Source organism: Solea senegalensis, linkage group LG2 (genome assembly GCF_019176455.1).
Source record: "Solea senegalensis isolate Sse05_10M linkage group LG2, IFAPA_SoseM_1, whole genome shotgun sequence".
NCBI classification, from domain to species: Eukaryota; Metazoa; Chordata; class Actinopteri; order Pleuronectiformes; family Soleidae; genus Solea; species Solea senegalensis.
In genome coordinates this window covers 11,478,979-11,496,088 of record NC_058022.1, presented here as the reverse complement: position 1 = coordinate 11,496,088, position 17,110 = coordinate 11,478,979, and the positions used below count along the sequence as shown (strand labels likewise).

Below are 17,110 nucleotides of genomic sequence, written 5' to 3'. Positions count from 1 at the left end.
AACATTTTCATTTTGAGGATTTCTTCATTGGAAGAGGATATTTGTGTTTAAAGAGAATTTCTCTTCATCAATAGAATATAATTGTCACTGGATTACTTCATAACTTCTTCTCGTTGCCTCTGAAATAAAAAAATGTTTATTTTCGATACTGCCATCACAGAGTATATACGGCAGATGTGTCTTCTGGCCTTGGTTTGTCATTTCCTTGGTTTCTTCAGAAACCTAATTAGATGTGTTGTAATGTAAATAGCTCAGTTTTCTCCTCAGGGCATCCCTCTTATTTAATCAGGCACTATGACAAAAACCTCACAGATATTTATAGACACAGCCTGGATCTGTTGTTGCAGAGCAAAAATTACAAATTCACACTTTCAGGCTCTCTGAATTAAACACTTTGTTTAGCAATGAGCCATTTTGTTTCTTGAGGGGGCAACTAGAGGCTGATGCCTTGCTCTCGGGCATGTTGAAAGTTATCAAGAGAGCAAAGAGCATTTAGTTACCCAGTCTGTTGGCATTCATTGTAAATTGGTCTCTTTAGTTATTAATTTTAAATCATTGTTATTTTCTTCAACATACCAAAGTGTATTGATGATTTAAGAAAGCTCACGCCTGTTTCTCTTTCTGAAGTGGCATGAAACGTCTGTATACTTACATATATCAGACAAGGCTGGTCCTTCTTGTGTTGCACCATATGCAAGTTTCTTCTACTGTTAAAAAATCCAATGGTATTTGATGGAAATCATCTTTTATCTGTCAACAGTGCTCCCCATCATCCTCTCCTGTCTCTCTGTCTCGGGGGAATATTTCCTTTCCTTTCAGCCTCACTGTACGAATTGACTGCACTGTGGATCACAGACAACCGGCTTCAAGCTGAGTCATTGAAACATGAATTTTGAGGATTTGTAATATTCTTTTCTTTCACATGTCGACATTTGACTGAATAGACCAGACTAGATACAGTAGGATCAAATTAATCAGTTTTCGATGATCAGGAAAACAGGTGAACTGGGTCTTTGGTCTATCAGTCTACTGTGTGGTTTGGCGGGAACAGGAATTCCAGAGTGTTGCTTTGGAATAGGTGGTCTTTGGAAATGCAGGTATGAGTTACACATGCTGCAGATGAACAGGGTTGTGAAGATGCCTGGCAGGCATGGCTGCCCTCCAAACACTTGCCCAGCTTCCATGAGATACCAGAGTCAGTCTGGCGCCGCTGTCTGCAGCTGGGGCCAAACAAGATGAGCTGGCTTGCTACTCCACACTCAGAGGTGTCTCCTGTAGTATTTACGGCCCCCTTTACCCTCCCCTCTTTAACAAATACCATTACATCACTGACCCCATTTCAGACTAAATGCAAAGCACAGCACATGGCCAACACATTTCTACACATTCACTGTCAACTTTGCTGCCGCCTAATGTCCATTTTTTCAGAGGAAGTGAATAATGAGAGATTGTTGGTTTTGTGAACTTGGGTGGTAACAGCTGCTGGGGTATGTAGTACACTCTGATGGACGATGTGATGATGAAACCGGAGTGACTTGACTTATTAGTACACAAGCATCTGCAGAGGAGTCACAGGAAGTCACTGAGGCCTCGCTCTCTAAAAAAAACAACCCAGGCATTTTTTTGGATGTGGGCGGAGGGTCTAAAATAAAATCAGCTGTCACTGTCTGCTTGTTGGACAGAGATGAACACATAGTTCTGGAGCTGGTCTCCATCGCAGACTGGGATTTGCTTTTGGACCTGAAAGACCCTGCAGGCCGGGGGTGCAGTGGCCTTCTTGTGGGATTCTACCTGCTGAGCTTTTATTTTTTGATAACACTATATCCTGGTATGTAACAAATACTCTGTGTTTTTGAAAACATATAAATATGTATATGTTTTTGGTATTTTTATATTAATAATTCTACATGCAAAAGGTAGTGGTGATACAGCTTAGAATTTCTTATCTGGAAGACTGAATAAATATTTGGTTCTACTAAAAATCTAATAACATCGTCCTCATGTCAAATGCACAGCCACAAAAAATACAAGGACCAAATAAATCTTACATTAGGCCTGCTGGGAAATGAACTGTGAACGAAACACTAAATTAACTGAATTTTGGCTTGAGACATAAGATTTATTCTATTCACTAATTCCAAGTAGATGGAGTTCTGAGTTGTTCAACTGTCTGAACCAAACACAGTACCTCAAGGGATTATGTTGCTCTACTTCCATGAAATGAGAAAGCTAAAGAGTAAATATGTATAAATACACACAAATTCAAGTTTATCAATGCAGGTATCTAACAGCCTTTTAAAAGGAAACCCTGGCCTTCTAGTTTTCCTTTTTATTTCACTGAGAAACACAACCCTTCTTGGTTAAGTTTAAAATAGGCATGGTTTATTTTTGCAGGTGCATGGCGCCTAGATTACTTCACCTTCTTGTTATTTGAGCTCTTAACCCAACCTAATGTGTCATAAGAGAAGTCTCAGACTGTTGACAGATTTCTTTTGGCTACACATTTTAGTTCCTACCACAATAATTTAAAGTCTGTGAGTCTATGCCCTCAAGACCTGAACTGAGATCTGCTGCACTGCATGTTTGCCACTGGTTAAATTTCACAGCTGAAATTAAGATTTTGATTAAATGACATAAGTAACTGCTGAAATAAACCTGTCTAAATTTAGGAGTTGTCTAATAGGTTAAAATAGATTTGATTGAAGCTAAAACAGCCAGTAGGGGAAATGATGCACCAATAGCTCTCATCAAAGGTGTGTTTGCCATTATATGAAGCAGCATTAAAGTATGTTTTCAACTTAAAGAGGCGTATAAACTCTAGTTAAATCTAATAGCATATCACATTCAACTATAAAAACAATGGGATGTTTTGATTGGGTTTTTGTGTAGCCTACTTAAGACTTTGCTGTGTTGTCTTGAAAAATAAATTGCAGTGATTAACCCAATCTCGTTGCTGCCAAAATATTACATGATTTTAGTTTGAATGTGGTTTAACACAGTGTTAATTCCACACAGAACAGAGTAATAGATAAACAAATGAAAACGGATCCTTTTTTTTTTCTTTCAAACATCAAAAATGTCATCCAGTTCTCTTATTTGCAACAGTACAACATGTGCCTTTTTAGGTTTAAGTTGTAATCATCGTACTGACTGTTTTTGCAGCACATAAAAATTGTAAGATAAACAAAACCATAATTTTCGTCCATGCTGTTCCAGGCATAAACTCTTACTTAGTCTAAATATGTCTGGACTAGAAAGGCAAATCTCAATCATGACAAAAACTACTTCCTAATGAGCATCTAAATCTGACGAAACATTGCGATCTAATTGTAAATGGAGCTCACACTTTAGTAATGATGAATAATATCACTGATAAAAGTGCACAAAAGCTCAGTGTAATGAAAGTGGACATCTCGAGGAGACTGACGGACACTAGTAGCATGTCTTCTTTAGTTTTAAGTGTTAATGTGAGAACCACAATCTTACCATCGCACATCATGACTCGTACACAACTCGCACAGCTTTAAATTTAAAAACATAATTTTCATAAATCCCCTACATTAACCTTACATCAGAGGACAAGTGTGTTATTAGTTTAAATGATGTCTGACAAAACCACCACCTGCACTGTGGTAGCACCATGAAAACTCTCTCTGTGGCTCTCAGTTTGTTGCCCTATTAAATATATCTATAAACTGACTAGATATCTAAAAATCGTATTTAATTTTAACATAATTGTAAACTAATGACCATGTGACCTACTTTATCTGCATTGCACTAGGCATTTGTTCTAAAATAGTAAGCAATTCTAGCAATAAAACATATACAGTTATGACACAATTTTTTCATTGCATTTCTTTATAACACCAAACAGTGTGTGCTCACATAAGAACTATTCATTTTAATTGCGTATTGGTCATGTGTGTGATAGCTGCTGGCAGCGCAGGTTTAACCAGGGCGGGACCTCCTGTAAGCTTTTCAACCAGAGGAACCGGATTCACTCTGTGGACTCAGAGGTCATCCCACTGACCAACTGTGAGCGAGGCCATGTATCAGGCAGCTGTGTCCAAGCGAGCCGACAACACCATCCACAGCGGGGTACTTTGGCTTGTGCATGGACACGTATTCTTTCAGCTGTAGCTAAAGTACTTGCCAGAGTTGCCTGCACTGAAAATAGCATTTGCATACTTTTGTTGTTTATTATATCGGCTTGCTTGTTTTCAGTGTGTATGTCGTCATGTGGTTAAATATCTTGCCGAAGTGACACCATTACTGTTAGTGCTGTCATGCAGTTATTAGCATAGGAGATGACAGTTTTGAGGCTGGAAAAAGGAGGACGGCAGTCTTACAAATACATGTATAAATAGAGGGGGAAACATGAGACAGTCCTTCATCACATGGCAGAATATAGGTTGCAGAAAGCATAAAATGTTTTTTAGGTTTATTTTGAAAGGGCACTCGCAACTTGAAAATTTCACATGAAAATGTATGATTGAAGGTGTGCATCTGTTCATCTGCAGTGAGAGAAAACAAACCACACGTAGCATGAGCTGCACCATGCTTGACTGCCCCCAGTGCTGCATGCACACCACATATGCATGCACACCACATATACAGTAATCGCCCACAAAGCATCTGTGTGACTTCAGATCATGTAGAATCTGAGACCACTAATGTGATTTCCTGCTTCATTAGGTCATGGAGGAGTCAGAGGTCTGTTCCCTGCCTGTGGGAATTGTGAGGAAACAATTTGAGACCCAGGAAAGAACAACATCACAAAATGTAACCCAGTTCCATTTCCATCACAGAACTGTGCAGGTACACATGTTCAAAGGCGTGTACAACACTTCATCAGGCTGATACTAAGCATGAAAGAGACTGGTTAAGTTACATGTTTAATGATGTTTGTTTTTTACCTGACCTTGTTTCTATTTGCATTCTTCCATTTAGCTTTTCATCTGCATTGCAATATAACAGTTTGTCTTGTCACAACAACCTACGCTCCATTCTGTAGAGCTGAACAAAGCAAAAGTAAATATTTCACTATTTCAGGATTTGGTTGGATGTGAGAACAGCTTATCATATGCTATGTCATCCTGCTTCCAACTGTGGTTAATCATTTCAAACTGCAATGAGCAATCAAACATCACATCTACGTTGTATTCAGTCATGTACTATGAGGCTTTGGCTGCTGGGGTACATGATGGTGGAGTACACACCTAGACAAGACAGGGGATTATGGGGTTTCTTGTTAATGCTGCTTTGTGTGACACAGACACATTATTTCCCTGTGTCACAGGAAACATCAAACTCGGAGGTGACAGTGTCGAGCAGCAGCAGTCACGTTGTCCCAGGCAGTCAGCATCTAGACTTCAACCAGGAAACCATGGTACTGAATATAATCTGTCACTTTGTGTGTAGACAGGCTTTGCTAATGAGCTGAACACTTTGCCTTGTTGAACAAAAACTGTAACAGATTGCAATCAATTCAATTGGTGTAATTAATGTTTGTGTAGTATTTCTTGACACTTCGGCAGAAATTAAGAACTCTGTGTATGGCTGACAAGTTCAATCTTTCTACTGGCTAACAATTCCTTATTTCCTTTATTCTTTCTTCCTTTAAATACACCCAGGTATCATACAGCAACAGTAACCTAGCATCTGGTTATGAAAACCATCAACATGAAACAGGTAGCTTGATTTTTTTGTTTGTTTGTTTTTGCATCAAGAACGAGAAAGGCCTCTCTTTATTATTTTGTCTATGCTGATTTTTAGAAGAGGATGAGTTTCCCAGGTACACTACAAAAGAACTGAGGGATCGCTTTGAAAGAACAATAGAAGAGGCTGCCCCACAAAAAACAGTTAAGGTAAGCTTTTTCCATTTCATTGAGAAAGGCAGCAGAACTGCATAAATAGTGGATATTCCATTTCAGGTATTTAAGTAATAAATATAAATTAAAATAATTTATTTTGTAGAAAAACATCAGATCAACTGGTGTATATGTTTAGTGCAGCCAAACTAATTTTAATTATTTTAACAAACACAATACATAAATAATAAAAATGTATCTGTTACAACAAGGTGAATACCAGTGTACATATCTCTCTGAAACTGAGTTTTCTTTAATGAGTTCATGTTTATTTACCCATTGATATAATTTTTGTTCCTTAAAAGATCGGACGTGACATCAATCGAAGTAAGTGGTCCTCAAATGTGACCCAAAACAATGTTGTCACTTGTGAGGTCTATGAAGCATCTGGTACTGAATCAAAAGACACAACAGCTACAGTGATGGATTATGCGGACTTCCCACCCCCACCTGCCGAGGATTCTGACTATCTTCCACCCCCGCCCCCCGATTTACTACAGATGCCATTAGAAGATCACAATATTCCAGACAGCCGTTACTCACCTGAGCCTCCAGAGATGCCAAATCCCATATACCCCGTCAACAGAGATGCTCACTTCAAGCAGAGGAGTATGAATGAGCTAAAACGTCTTTACAAACACATTCATCCTGAGGTTCGTAAGAATATTGAGAAAGATTACAGCAATGAAACTGAGAGCAACCAGTTTGAGAGCAAGGAGTACGTGTATGAGGATGACGGTGGAAGTCCTGATGAGATGAATGATGACGAATATGGGGAATGGGAAGACGTTCTTCCTGGTGAGGTGCAGGCATTGCGTTGGAGGTTTGAGAATAAGGCGCTGGACACGATCAGAAATGAAACACCCGATGAGGATGATGATGTCAAGAAAATTCAACAGGAAATAATTCTTGGCAAAGATGTGAGACACACAGCTTGGATGTTTGAGACAAAGCCAATTGAGGAGCTGGGCTCACAAAACCCCAACTCAACAGAATATAAAAATAAATCTAACAAATTAGACAAAGGAGATGTCCGTGCTGCAGCATGGTTGTTTGAAACCCAAACTATGGACACTCTCAACAAAATGCACAAGGAGGAGGATTTAACAAAAGAGATTGTGTTCACAGAAGAGGATGAAAATGCCACCATTTACATGATTGACAACAAATACATGGAAAGCCTTGGGCACACTGAGACCATTGATGAGAGCCACCTGCTGAGTCTACGGGCTGTGTTGGAGGAAATTAATGAAGATGTGAAAACTGTGACAAGTACTTTTGACACTCAGTTTAAATGCATCCTTATGGGTCAATCAAGCCAGATGTTAGAGATAAAGTCTGTGCGCAAAATTGAAACTGAATTGGAAAACTCTATTGGCTCACGTTGGCTTTTCGATACTCAACCCCTGGATATGGCAAACATAGAACCTACACCTCTAAAACTTGTATGTAGTCTTTCCATGGAGGACAGCAACAAGGGAGACTGGGGCAGGTGGCTGTTTGAGATAAAGACATTAAATTCTCTCAGTGAATGGGAATGCTCAGAAATGGAGAAAAAGGAGATAACTGGAGCTGATGTGCGCAAACATTGCCTTGTGTTTGAAACTCAAACAATAGATTCTCTGAAGGATGAGTCCAACACCAGATCTCAGTGTCTTGAAGAAATTATTGGAGGCAATGTTAGATCTGCACGGAATTTTTTTGAAAGCAGCCCTCAAGTAGCCAGAAAGAACTGTCCTGAGGTTGGAAAACTTAAAAAGGCAACAGTAAATGAAGAAGTAAAAGGGGATGTGCGTCACCAAAAGTGGCGCTTTGAGAGTCAACCTCTAGAGTACATAAGAGATGAGAAGAAAGAGTTTACACGAACTGTGAATATTGAGGAAGACCTCACACAGGAGGATGGCACAAGCTGCAGGGCAGATGTCCGTAAGAATTGCTGGGTATTTGAGACACAACCAATGGATACCTTAAAAGATGATTCAAATACACGGACTTCGACGAAAGAGGAAATCATTGCAGGTAATGTGAGATCAGCCAGAAATTATTTTGAAACGATTCCAACTGATGAGCTGAAAGAACTTGCAGAGGTGGGCAAACTTCAAAAATCAGTAGCACTAGATGAGGAAAAAGGTGATGTCAGACATCAGAAATGGCGATTTGAATGCCAACCCCTGGAACAGATTAGGGAGGAAAAGAAAGAAGTCATTCGAACAATCGACTTGGAAGAAATTGATAAAGTGGACGTCTCAAACTACAAGCAAATCTTTGAGAGCACAGATTTAACCATGAGAGATGAATCTCAAAAGATTCTCATAGAGGGTGTAAAATCTGGCTCTGTGAAATCAAATAAAAACCTATTTGAGTCTACTCAACTTTATGCTATGGAAGACAGCTCAGGCCATATCCATGAGGTGAGAACAGTGCGGCGTGAAGAGGTGGTTAAAGGAGATGTGACAACCTGCAAGTGGATGTTTGAAACACGGCCAATAGACCAGTTTGATGAAAGCATGACTAAATACCAAATTATCAAGGGCATCTCCAAACAAGAAATAGAATCTGGTGATGTTAAAACTGCAAAGTGGTTGTTTGAAACACAGCCACTTGATGCAATTAAATACTTCAGCAATATTGAAGATGAAGAAAATGTGGTCATATGTACAAATCAAGATATCATGAGGGGCGATGTGAAAACCTGTAAGTGGCTATTTGAGACTAAACCGATGGAGGATCTAAATGAAAGAGTCGAATTAAAGGGTGACAGTGAATCTAAAGAAATGAGCAAGGGCGATGTCAAAACCTGCACATGGCTCTTTGAAACGCAAGCACTTGATATGATCCATGATGAGTCAGAGACAGTACTGAAGACATGCACAGTGAATCAAGAGGACATTACAGGAAAGGATGTAAGAACGGCTTGTTTTCTCTTTGAGACAGAGAAACTGGAGAACCTCACGGGAGAGGAGTCGGACTCTTTTAAGCGTGTCACACAGATAGACATTGCATCAGGAGATGTGTCAAGGATGAAGTATGTTTTTGAAAACCAAACATCTGATATCATGACTTCCACATCTGAGGAAGTGATGCAAAAGCTCAAAAGAGTGCAGATCGAGGAAATGCAAAAAGGAAATGTGGGCACCTGCAAATGGCTCTTTGAAAACCAATCCATTGATACAATACATGATATTCAAGAGGAATCTAAGAGCAGTCGCACAGTAAATGATGTACAAGGAGGAGATGTAGACAAGGGCCGTTTAATTTTTGAGACATACTCATTGGATAAAATCCACGAGGAGACAGACACAGAGCTGATGAAAATGCAAAGAATTGTTTGTGATAAAGATGAGATGGGTGATGTCAGAAATTATACCATGATGTTTGAAACTCAGCCCCTTTATGCTATTCAGGACAAAGAGGGCCATTACCATGAGGTTACCACCGTCACAAGTGAAGAGGTAACAAGAGGAGATGTAGTGGGAACCCGTTGGTTGTTTGAAACCAAGCCTCTTGATGCTATCAAGGACACAGACGAGGTTTATATAATCAAATCTGTCACACAACAAGATGTGCAAAAAGGAGACGTCTCCTCTGCCAAGTGGAAATTTGAGACACAACCTCTTGATAGGATTGCTGAAGAGAAGAAGACTTTGATAAAAACTGTTGATGACATTCAAGGAGGAAATGTAAGAATGAATAAACACCGTTTTGAGTCGGATGCCTTGTCACAGGATTCTGTTAGAACAGTTAATGTGAGTGAAATACAAAAAGGTGATGTTAGGACTGCAAAATGGAGATTTGAAACACAGTCTATTGATAAAATAAGAAGCATGAGCTCTGAAAATCTGATTGAATCTGTTAAAAAGGAAGAGGTCGCAAAGGGAGATGTCAAAAATTCAGTCTGGCTTTTCGAGAAAAATCCCCTTGACCACATCAAAGAGGCAGACGAGAATGAGGAAACTGTTGTCACTCAAGAGGAGATTCCCAAAGCGGATGTTAAGACAACAAGATGGCTCTTTGAAACTACACCATTTGATGACTTTAATGAGACAAAAATGGAAAAAACGGAAATTCTCGGCAAGAGTGTCAAGGGAACGCTTGAGGAGCTTTATAGTCAGAAAATGGTGACGTCAAAGGGAATACTCATTGAAAGTGATGAAATTGGTGATGTTAGGATGGCAAAATTTCAGCTTATGAATACGCAGGCCCCAGAGATTCAGCGAGAGGAAGTCATCAGGGGAGATCTACAGACTATTATGATGAATCTACTAAACAGACAGGAAAGAAATGAGCAGCAGATAGTCATAGATTCAGAGGAGAAGGGTAATATTAGCACAACTGTGCAGCAGCTATTCAATCAAGATAGAGACAGCAGTGTTGAAAGGGAGGAAATATTAAGAGGTGATATTCAGGAAGCCATTAACAACCTTTTCAGTGCGGACAGTTTGGCAAAACATGGAATACTCATCCAAGAGGATGAAAAAGGAGATGTACAGATGACAATATATTCTCTTCTCAATCAGCAACAGAATATTAATCTTGAAAAAGAAGACATCGTGAGAGGTGATATAAAGCGGGCTCTACAGAGACTGTCCAGTGCAGACAAGACAGGCCAGGCAGTGAAAATAAAGGTGGATGACGCTGAAAAAGGAAATGTCAACTTTTACTCCACATGCATTGAATCTGGTGCAATGGAGTATCTCAAACAGCTTCATTTAGGACCTGATGATACATCAGCTGACAGAGTAGAAAAAGAAAAGATTGTTGGAGGTGACATCAAGGGTACAAAACTCATCCTCAGTCATAATCAAATGCAAATTGAGCGCACAGTAGAGGATGTGATACCTGGTGATGTTCACAACGCAGTTAAAGTCTTCATGACAGAGCCAACTGTCTCATTTGAGAGACAAAAGGAGGAGATTGTCAGGGGAGATTTAAGAGCTGCTCTGAATTCACTCTCTCAATCAGCAAATCAGACAGTTGTTGTGGAGAAAGAGGAGGTGATAAAGGGCAATATACCAAAAACTCTACGATGTCTGGAGAAGTGTCAGAAGCGTTCCAAAGATGTGGAGAAGCCAGATATCATACCGGGAAATATCAAGGGGACTCTGAGATCTCTTGAGAAATCAGCAACATCAAAAGTTAAAGTTGATGTTGAGGAATTAGTTGCTGGAGATGTGAAGGCCTCGCTGAAATCTCTGGAGCTGGCAAAGCAAGCAGTGAGGGAAGTTGAAAAGGAGGACATTGTAAGGGGTGATATTCACACAGCAATGCAAAACCTACAAGATGCTTCTAGTGAAAGAATAACGTGTCAGCAGGAAATAGATGTGCAGGGAGACGTCAGAGGAACAATTCAACTCTTCATGGAGTCTCCACCTTCACCAACGATGCAGAGGAGGAGCCCAAGCCTCGAGGGTGAAGTGAAGGGTGATGTCAAGATGTCAATCAAATCATTATATGAGACACAGGAGCAAACCCAGCTGGAGAAAGAAGAAGTTATAAAGGGTGATGTTAAAGGCACTATTAAATCACTTATGGAGACAGCACAGCGTGAAACTCCCAAAGTCAGACTTGGATCACACAGAAGAGTTCGCGTTAAACAAAGCCCTCCTGTTAAAAATCTCAATGTTGATACACAGAGGAACATACAAAAGCTAAAAACAGCTAAATCAGTTGAGACATCAAAAGTAAATAAATCCTTGAATGAAACTCAAACTGCTGGAGTCAAGTCAAGTACGGTGGTGCAGTCTTCTCAACAATCAACAACTGTGGTGGAGCATAAAACCATAACCCAAAAACATGACATTAAAACAGTAAAAACAGAGTTTCGTAATCTGAAATCTAGTTCAAAGGGAATGAAGAAAACCAAAGTGAAAACTGATGTTTACATTTTACAATCACAAGTACCAGAGCCTGACCTGCCTCTCCCACCTCCACCTGTCGTAGATACTGAGCTTCCTCCTCCTCCTCCTCCCCCTCCTCCCACTGTTGATTCTGACATTGATCACCTTCCTCCTCCTCCTCCTCCCCCACCACTTACCAGTGAGCAGGACTTCCTCCCACCTCCTCCATCTCAACAGGAATTGGAGAGTCTGCCAGCACAGGCAATTCATCCAGCAAAAGCAAAAAAGATGACAGTCAAGAAAGTGAAGGCTCCTGCTTTACACCCTGTCCCCAAACTGGAGACTAAAGTGGAATTCAGTAAGACGCAACAGATGAAAGCAACATCAGCTAAAGTAGTTGAAATAAACCAAAACCAATCAGAGATGACAACAACACATTCAAAGACTGTTTCATGTAAAATCCCTCCACTGCCTGAGTCACCACAGCCATTAAAGAAAGTTTACGTCTCACCTGTAAAATTCACCCCTCCACCCTCTCCTCCTCCCTTCATGAGAGGGAAAATGAGTAAATTTACCACTCCTCTGATTAAAGCAGAAGAAAAATTCCGGAAGCAGAAAGAGGAAAACACCCCCCCAACCACTCCAACTCCCACTTATATACATGACTCAGTTACAGCTGCTCTTGAAATGCTTTCCAACAACAATATAGCAGAAATCACACAGCAAAGAGCTGACATTACAGCTTTCAATGTTGATTCAGACTCACTACTATATGATTTATCCAAGCATGCTGTTAGTACTACCCACGACGGTGCCAGTCATGAGAAAATGTTCACAGATTCTTCAATTATGTCTACTGCTTCACAGCAAATTGTCTCCAATGAGACGTCTAAAGTTATCTCGATTCAAAAGACATCATCTGCCTCATCTGTGAGACAGCACGTGCATACAACACTACAGAAAACAGATTCCTTCGAACAGTCTGGTGCATCTGTCATTACTGATAAAGTTCACACCTCAAACACTGATGTGGCAAATGCAGGAAACATTACTGCAGATAGAAAGAAAGACTCACAAATTCAGACAACAAAGGGCCCCAACAGAGCTGAAGATAAAAAGGAAGACAAAATGTCCAATCAAATAGTAAAACCTGAAATATCTGTCAATGCTGAAGTGAATGTAACATTAAGCACATCACTGTCTGAGAGCAAGAAGACTACAGACAAAGCATCCAAATTACCCAATAACCTTCAGTCCTCCAAAAAAGCAAATGCCATTTCAGATAAAAATGTAAAGGAGTCCAAATCACCGCAGCGTGAGAGCAAAAAGAAAAATGATCATTCTCCTACAAAGAGTCAGGAGAGAGTTTCTGATCAGCCAATGCAAATGACAGCTGCCAACACAGATGGTAAAACAGGCAAACCAAATCAAAAGGTGAAAAAGAACAACAAACAAGAAAAGCAACTAGAGGCAAAACTGTCCAGTGAGAGTGAAAAACAGACAGTTTCAGAGGATCTAAAGGTGGAAACAACTGATTCGAAAGTGATCAGGGAATCTGAAGATGTAAAAACTGAGTTACAGAGGATTAAGAAAGTTACTGCCTCTCCTGCCACTACCTCAGCTCTAGCTGTTACTGATATTATAAGTGAAAGTCAACAGGAAACTCCAACTCCCACAAAGAAGAAAAAGAAGTCAAAAAAGTCTAAAGGGAGTTCACCACCAGGTAAAGGTAAAGACATTTCCATAGTATCAAAGTTAGAGGCTACAGAGATCAAGACGGTAATGCCTGAAAAATCCCATCAAACTCAGAACACAGTTGCCGTTTCCCAAATTCACAAAAGTAGAAAAGAAGAGCACATTCAAGTCATGAAAGAAGTCACTTTCACAGAAAGCAAAGGGCAGCAAAGTTGCCAGGAACAAAAAGGAGTTCAAAAGCACATGAAGACATCGGAAAAGAAGAAAGGAAGGACAGTTATTCAGCAGAGCACAGAGGAACCACAACAAGAAAGTAGGGCTGTCCCAATCACAGTGGCAGACAAGTCAGAACAAAATAAGTTGGCCACAACAGGAACACTCAAGGAATCTCCGCTTCAGAAAGAAATCTTCACAGAGATACATGATTCAAAATATTTAAAGACTCTGCTCAATACTGTCCCAGATTGGCTTATAAGTCCAGAGAGAAAATGTGAGCTGGAGGGATCTGTGGTGAAAAGTGATGCACATGAAAATCAAGAAATTATCTCACATGTGGTGACAGCAGCAGAGCCTAAGCTAGAAGATTATGAGACAATGGAGAAGCATGAATGTGAGTCGGTTTCTGAGAAGGGCATTTGTGGTGGAGCCACAGCAAGAATATCCAAGATCAGTATTGGTTCTGCCAAAATTGAGAACCAAATAATTAAAAATACATCTCAAGAAAAAAGAACAGAAGATGTCAGTCAGTGCAAGCCTTTTGACTTCCGTGCACTCTCACCATTACTGAGGATGCGTTCACCATCACCAACATTTATCACCATTGAATCCACACGAAGAACCGACTCACCCCAGAGGGTAACTCCTTCACCAACCCTGCTGCACCGGCCCCCCACACCTCCCACACCACCACCACGCAGATGTGACACCCCAACATCACGCCTCACAAGAATCACACCTTCCCCAACTTTTGACAGAGCAGAAAATTTGGCTCGACTGAAAGACACGATGGCCAAGCTCTCACGTGGTGTCACCCCACCGCCCCTTCTCTCTCCACAACAGATCTCGGAGAAGAAATCAGAGATTGTAGAATCACCGCCATCATTCCATCGGCAAATCAAAATTGAGTCCCAAGTTTTGGAGTTTCCAGGGATGTCATTTGAAAAGCCAAAAGTGAGTTTATCTGAGGCACATGTAGGAGAAGAGCTAGCTAATATTTTCCAAGGTTTAAATGCAAGCGAGACACAGAGCAAGTCTGAGAATCACTCGCTGTTGTTTCAAAATGATCCAGATCTCATTGATGATTCAGATATGTCAGAGCCATCAGCTGCATCTGTCAAGGAAAAGAGAGAGTTTTTTGAAGAGGCTCAAAAGGCTGAAATTAAAAAGGCCTACGTGCGAAAGGAGCCTATTGCTATACCTGAACGACTGGGCCCAGACCTGGAGGAGAGTGTTGCAGAAAATCTGAACAAAGAAAAGGATGAGCTTCCCAGGGCAGACCTGTCGGGTCTAGTAAACATATTTGAATCTCCACAAGAGAACATTTATATCAAAAATGAGATTATCCCACCCACAGAGTGGCTTCACAGTGATAGTGAAAGCACAGATTGCGACAAAGAGATAGTAGATGTCCTGGAAGAGAGAGTGCCAACTTTTGACATCCAAGCAATTAAAAATGTTTTTGAACTGGGTGAGCAAAGTTTCTCATTCAGAGAGGAGGAAAAAGATCAGGAGGAGCCCAAGTCAAGCCTGAGTGAAACAACAGTCGACACTTCAAAGCTGGAAAGTCCCCAAGAGACGAAGGGAGGCACACAGCAGAGCATACCCCTCCCTCTATTGAAATATGAGGCAGAAGCTGTGCCAGCAGAACCATCAGCCTTCTCTGGAGCCAAATCAATCACAGAACATTTCTCAGATGTTGACGAGTTTGGTAACCAGGTCATTGGATCAAGGACAGCTGTGACCATGCACTCTGAGAGCGTTTCAATTCAAAAGGCGCCTTTCTCCTATGCTGATGCAGTTAAACAAAAAACTTTGGCAGTGAGGCGAACAGACACGTGTGATGAAGATGCCACTGAGAAGCTGCTGAGGAATTTCCACCAGACTTGGTCAGAGAGTGAGGCAGTTTTCAAAAGTCTTGGTTTCACTGTGTCAGAGGAGTCAACATCGCAAGTTATATCACAACAGACGACTTTCTCATCTGGTAAAAACTGCAGCATGAAACAACAAGACAAATGGCATGGACTGTGGATGGGTTTTGTTTGAATACATATTTGATTGTGGTGTGATATGTGCATTTCACGTTTTTGTAAAAATATGAACGTTGAGGTACTAAGAAATAACACCATGGGTTTTCAGCTATGCTTGCAAGGCTGTGCAATGGTAAAAGGGAACATTAACATGCTTATGAAAACTATGCTATCATATTCTCTCTTTTTTAAAAAAAAACAAAACCTGTTCTTTGAAGCTTTTAAACATCTCATGACCGTCATCATCAGCATGTTGAATTTCCGGAGTTTTCAAGCAAATACAAATGAAAGCCAGCAACATTGAACACAGATGATCCTCCTCTCTTTTGTGACCGTTGATAATCATCTGATAACAAGTGCATCACATATGTTCATCAATTATTATTATTTTTATTATTAATAATTTTTTAAAAATTTGATCCTTTATCCTCCCTTTATCCTTGCAAACCTGGGTCTTTATGCTGCAAGGCTAACCGTGCTAGCCACTAAGCCGCCATGTGGCCCAGGTCATGATGATGTCAATCTCCAAAAAATTAGTGATCATGATGAGGGGCTATCCACTGGCTGACCAGACTGAAACCAGCATGTAATGATGTACCTTTTAGAGTGTATGCATTTGGAGGAGATAAGTAAATTTACCAAAACCTGACAAGCGATATGAACTATTAACAAATGTATGAGCATGCCATTGAACCTTTTCAATGCAAACATTCTGTACTGCTTTGTATTAGTGAGATTAACAATCATGAAAACAGAAATAAATGATGTAGCTCATTGTTGCATTGTGCGGCAACCAAAAAGAAAAACAAAGTCCACATTTTGTATTTGATTTCTTTCTAATAGGTTCGAGTTCCGAAGTCGGAGCTCTGCACAGTATGTCGGAAGAGAACTTATCCAATGGATGCTCTGATAGTGGACAAAAAAAAGTACCATAAATGCTGTTTCTGCTGTGAGCACTGCAAAACTAAATTAAGGTAAATATGGTGCCCATTCAAATAATTGTTCGCACTAGATTATTTTTTATTAATGATGTATTCTTACAGGATTTTTCCTTTTTCTCGTAGCCTAGGAAATTATGTCTCTCTCCATGGACACTTCTACTGCCTGCACCATTACAAACAACTTCTCAAGTCCAAAGGGAACTACGATAATGGACTTGGGCAAAATCCTCCCTCAGGAAGTGGAGGTCCTATCCTCTCAGATGAGAAACTTGAATGGAGATATTCCATGAGTAGCATAAGTTCAGTAGACAAAACACACAGCGGTGAAAACGAAATGACAAAATGTAACAAAATATCTGTAGTCTGGCCTCCACAGGCTGATCCCCCAAAGAAAGCCTTTAAAATAGAAGAAGACATCCAGGTCACTAAACCACAGTGGCCCCCTGCAGACAACTCCCCCACGTCACCCAAACAGCAACACAGAAAGGCTGTTCCCAGAAGTGTCCTTTGAAATATTCTCT

At 40.4% G+C, this 17,110-nt stretch overlaps 1 protein-coding gene across 1 annotated transcript; it reads left to right on the top strand.

Moving 5' to 3' along the window:
- The first annotated feature begins 1,695 nt into the window (after positions 1-1,695).
- xirp2b (xin actin binding repeat containing 2b) lies at positions 1,696-16,893 on the top strand. Its single transcript, XM_044019428.1, has 9 exons — positions 1,696-1,828; positions 3,932-4,098; positions 4,696-4,818; positions 5,300-5,389; positions 5,634-5,691; positions 5,776-5,867; positions 6,176-15,602; positions 16,492-16,622; positions 16,713-16,893. The coding sequence occupies exons 2-8, from the start codon at positions 4,048-4,050 to the stop codon at positions 16,581-16,583; spliced, it is 9,933 nt and encodes a 3,310-aa protein (XP_043875363.1). The 5' UTR covers positions 1,696-1,828; positions 3,932-4,047; the 3' UTR covers positions 16,584-16,622; positions 16,713-16,893.
- The last annotated feature ends 217 nt before the right edge of the window (positions 16,894-17,110 follow it).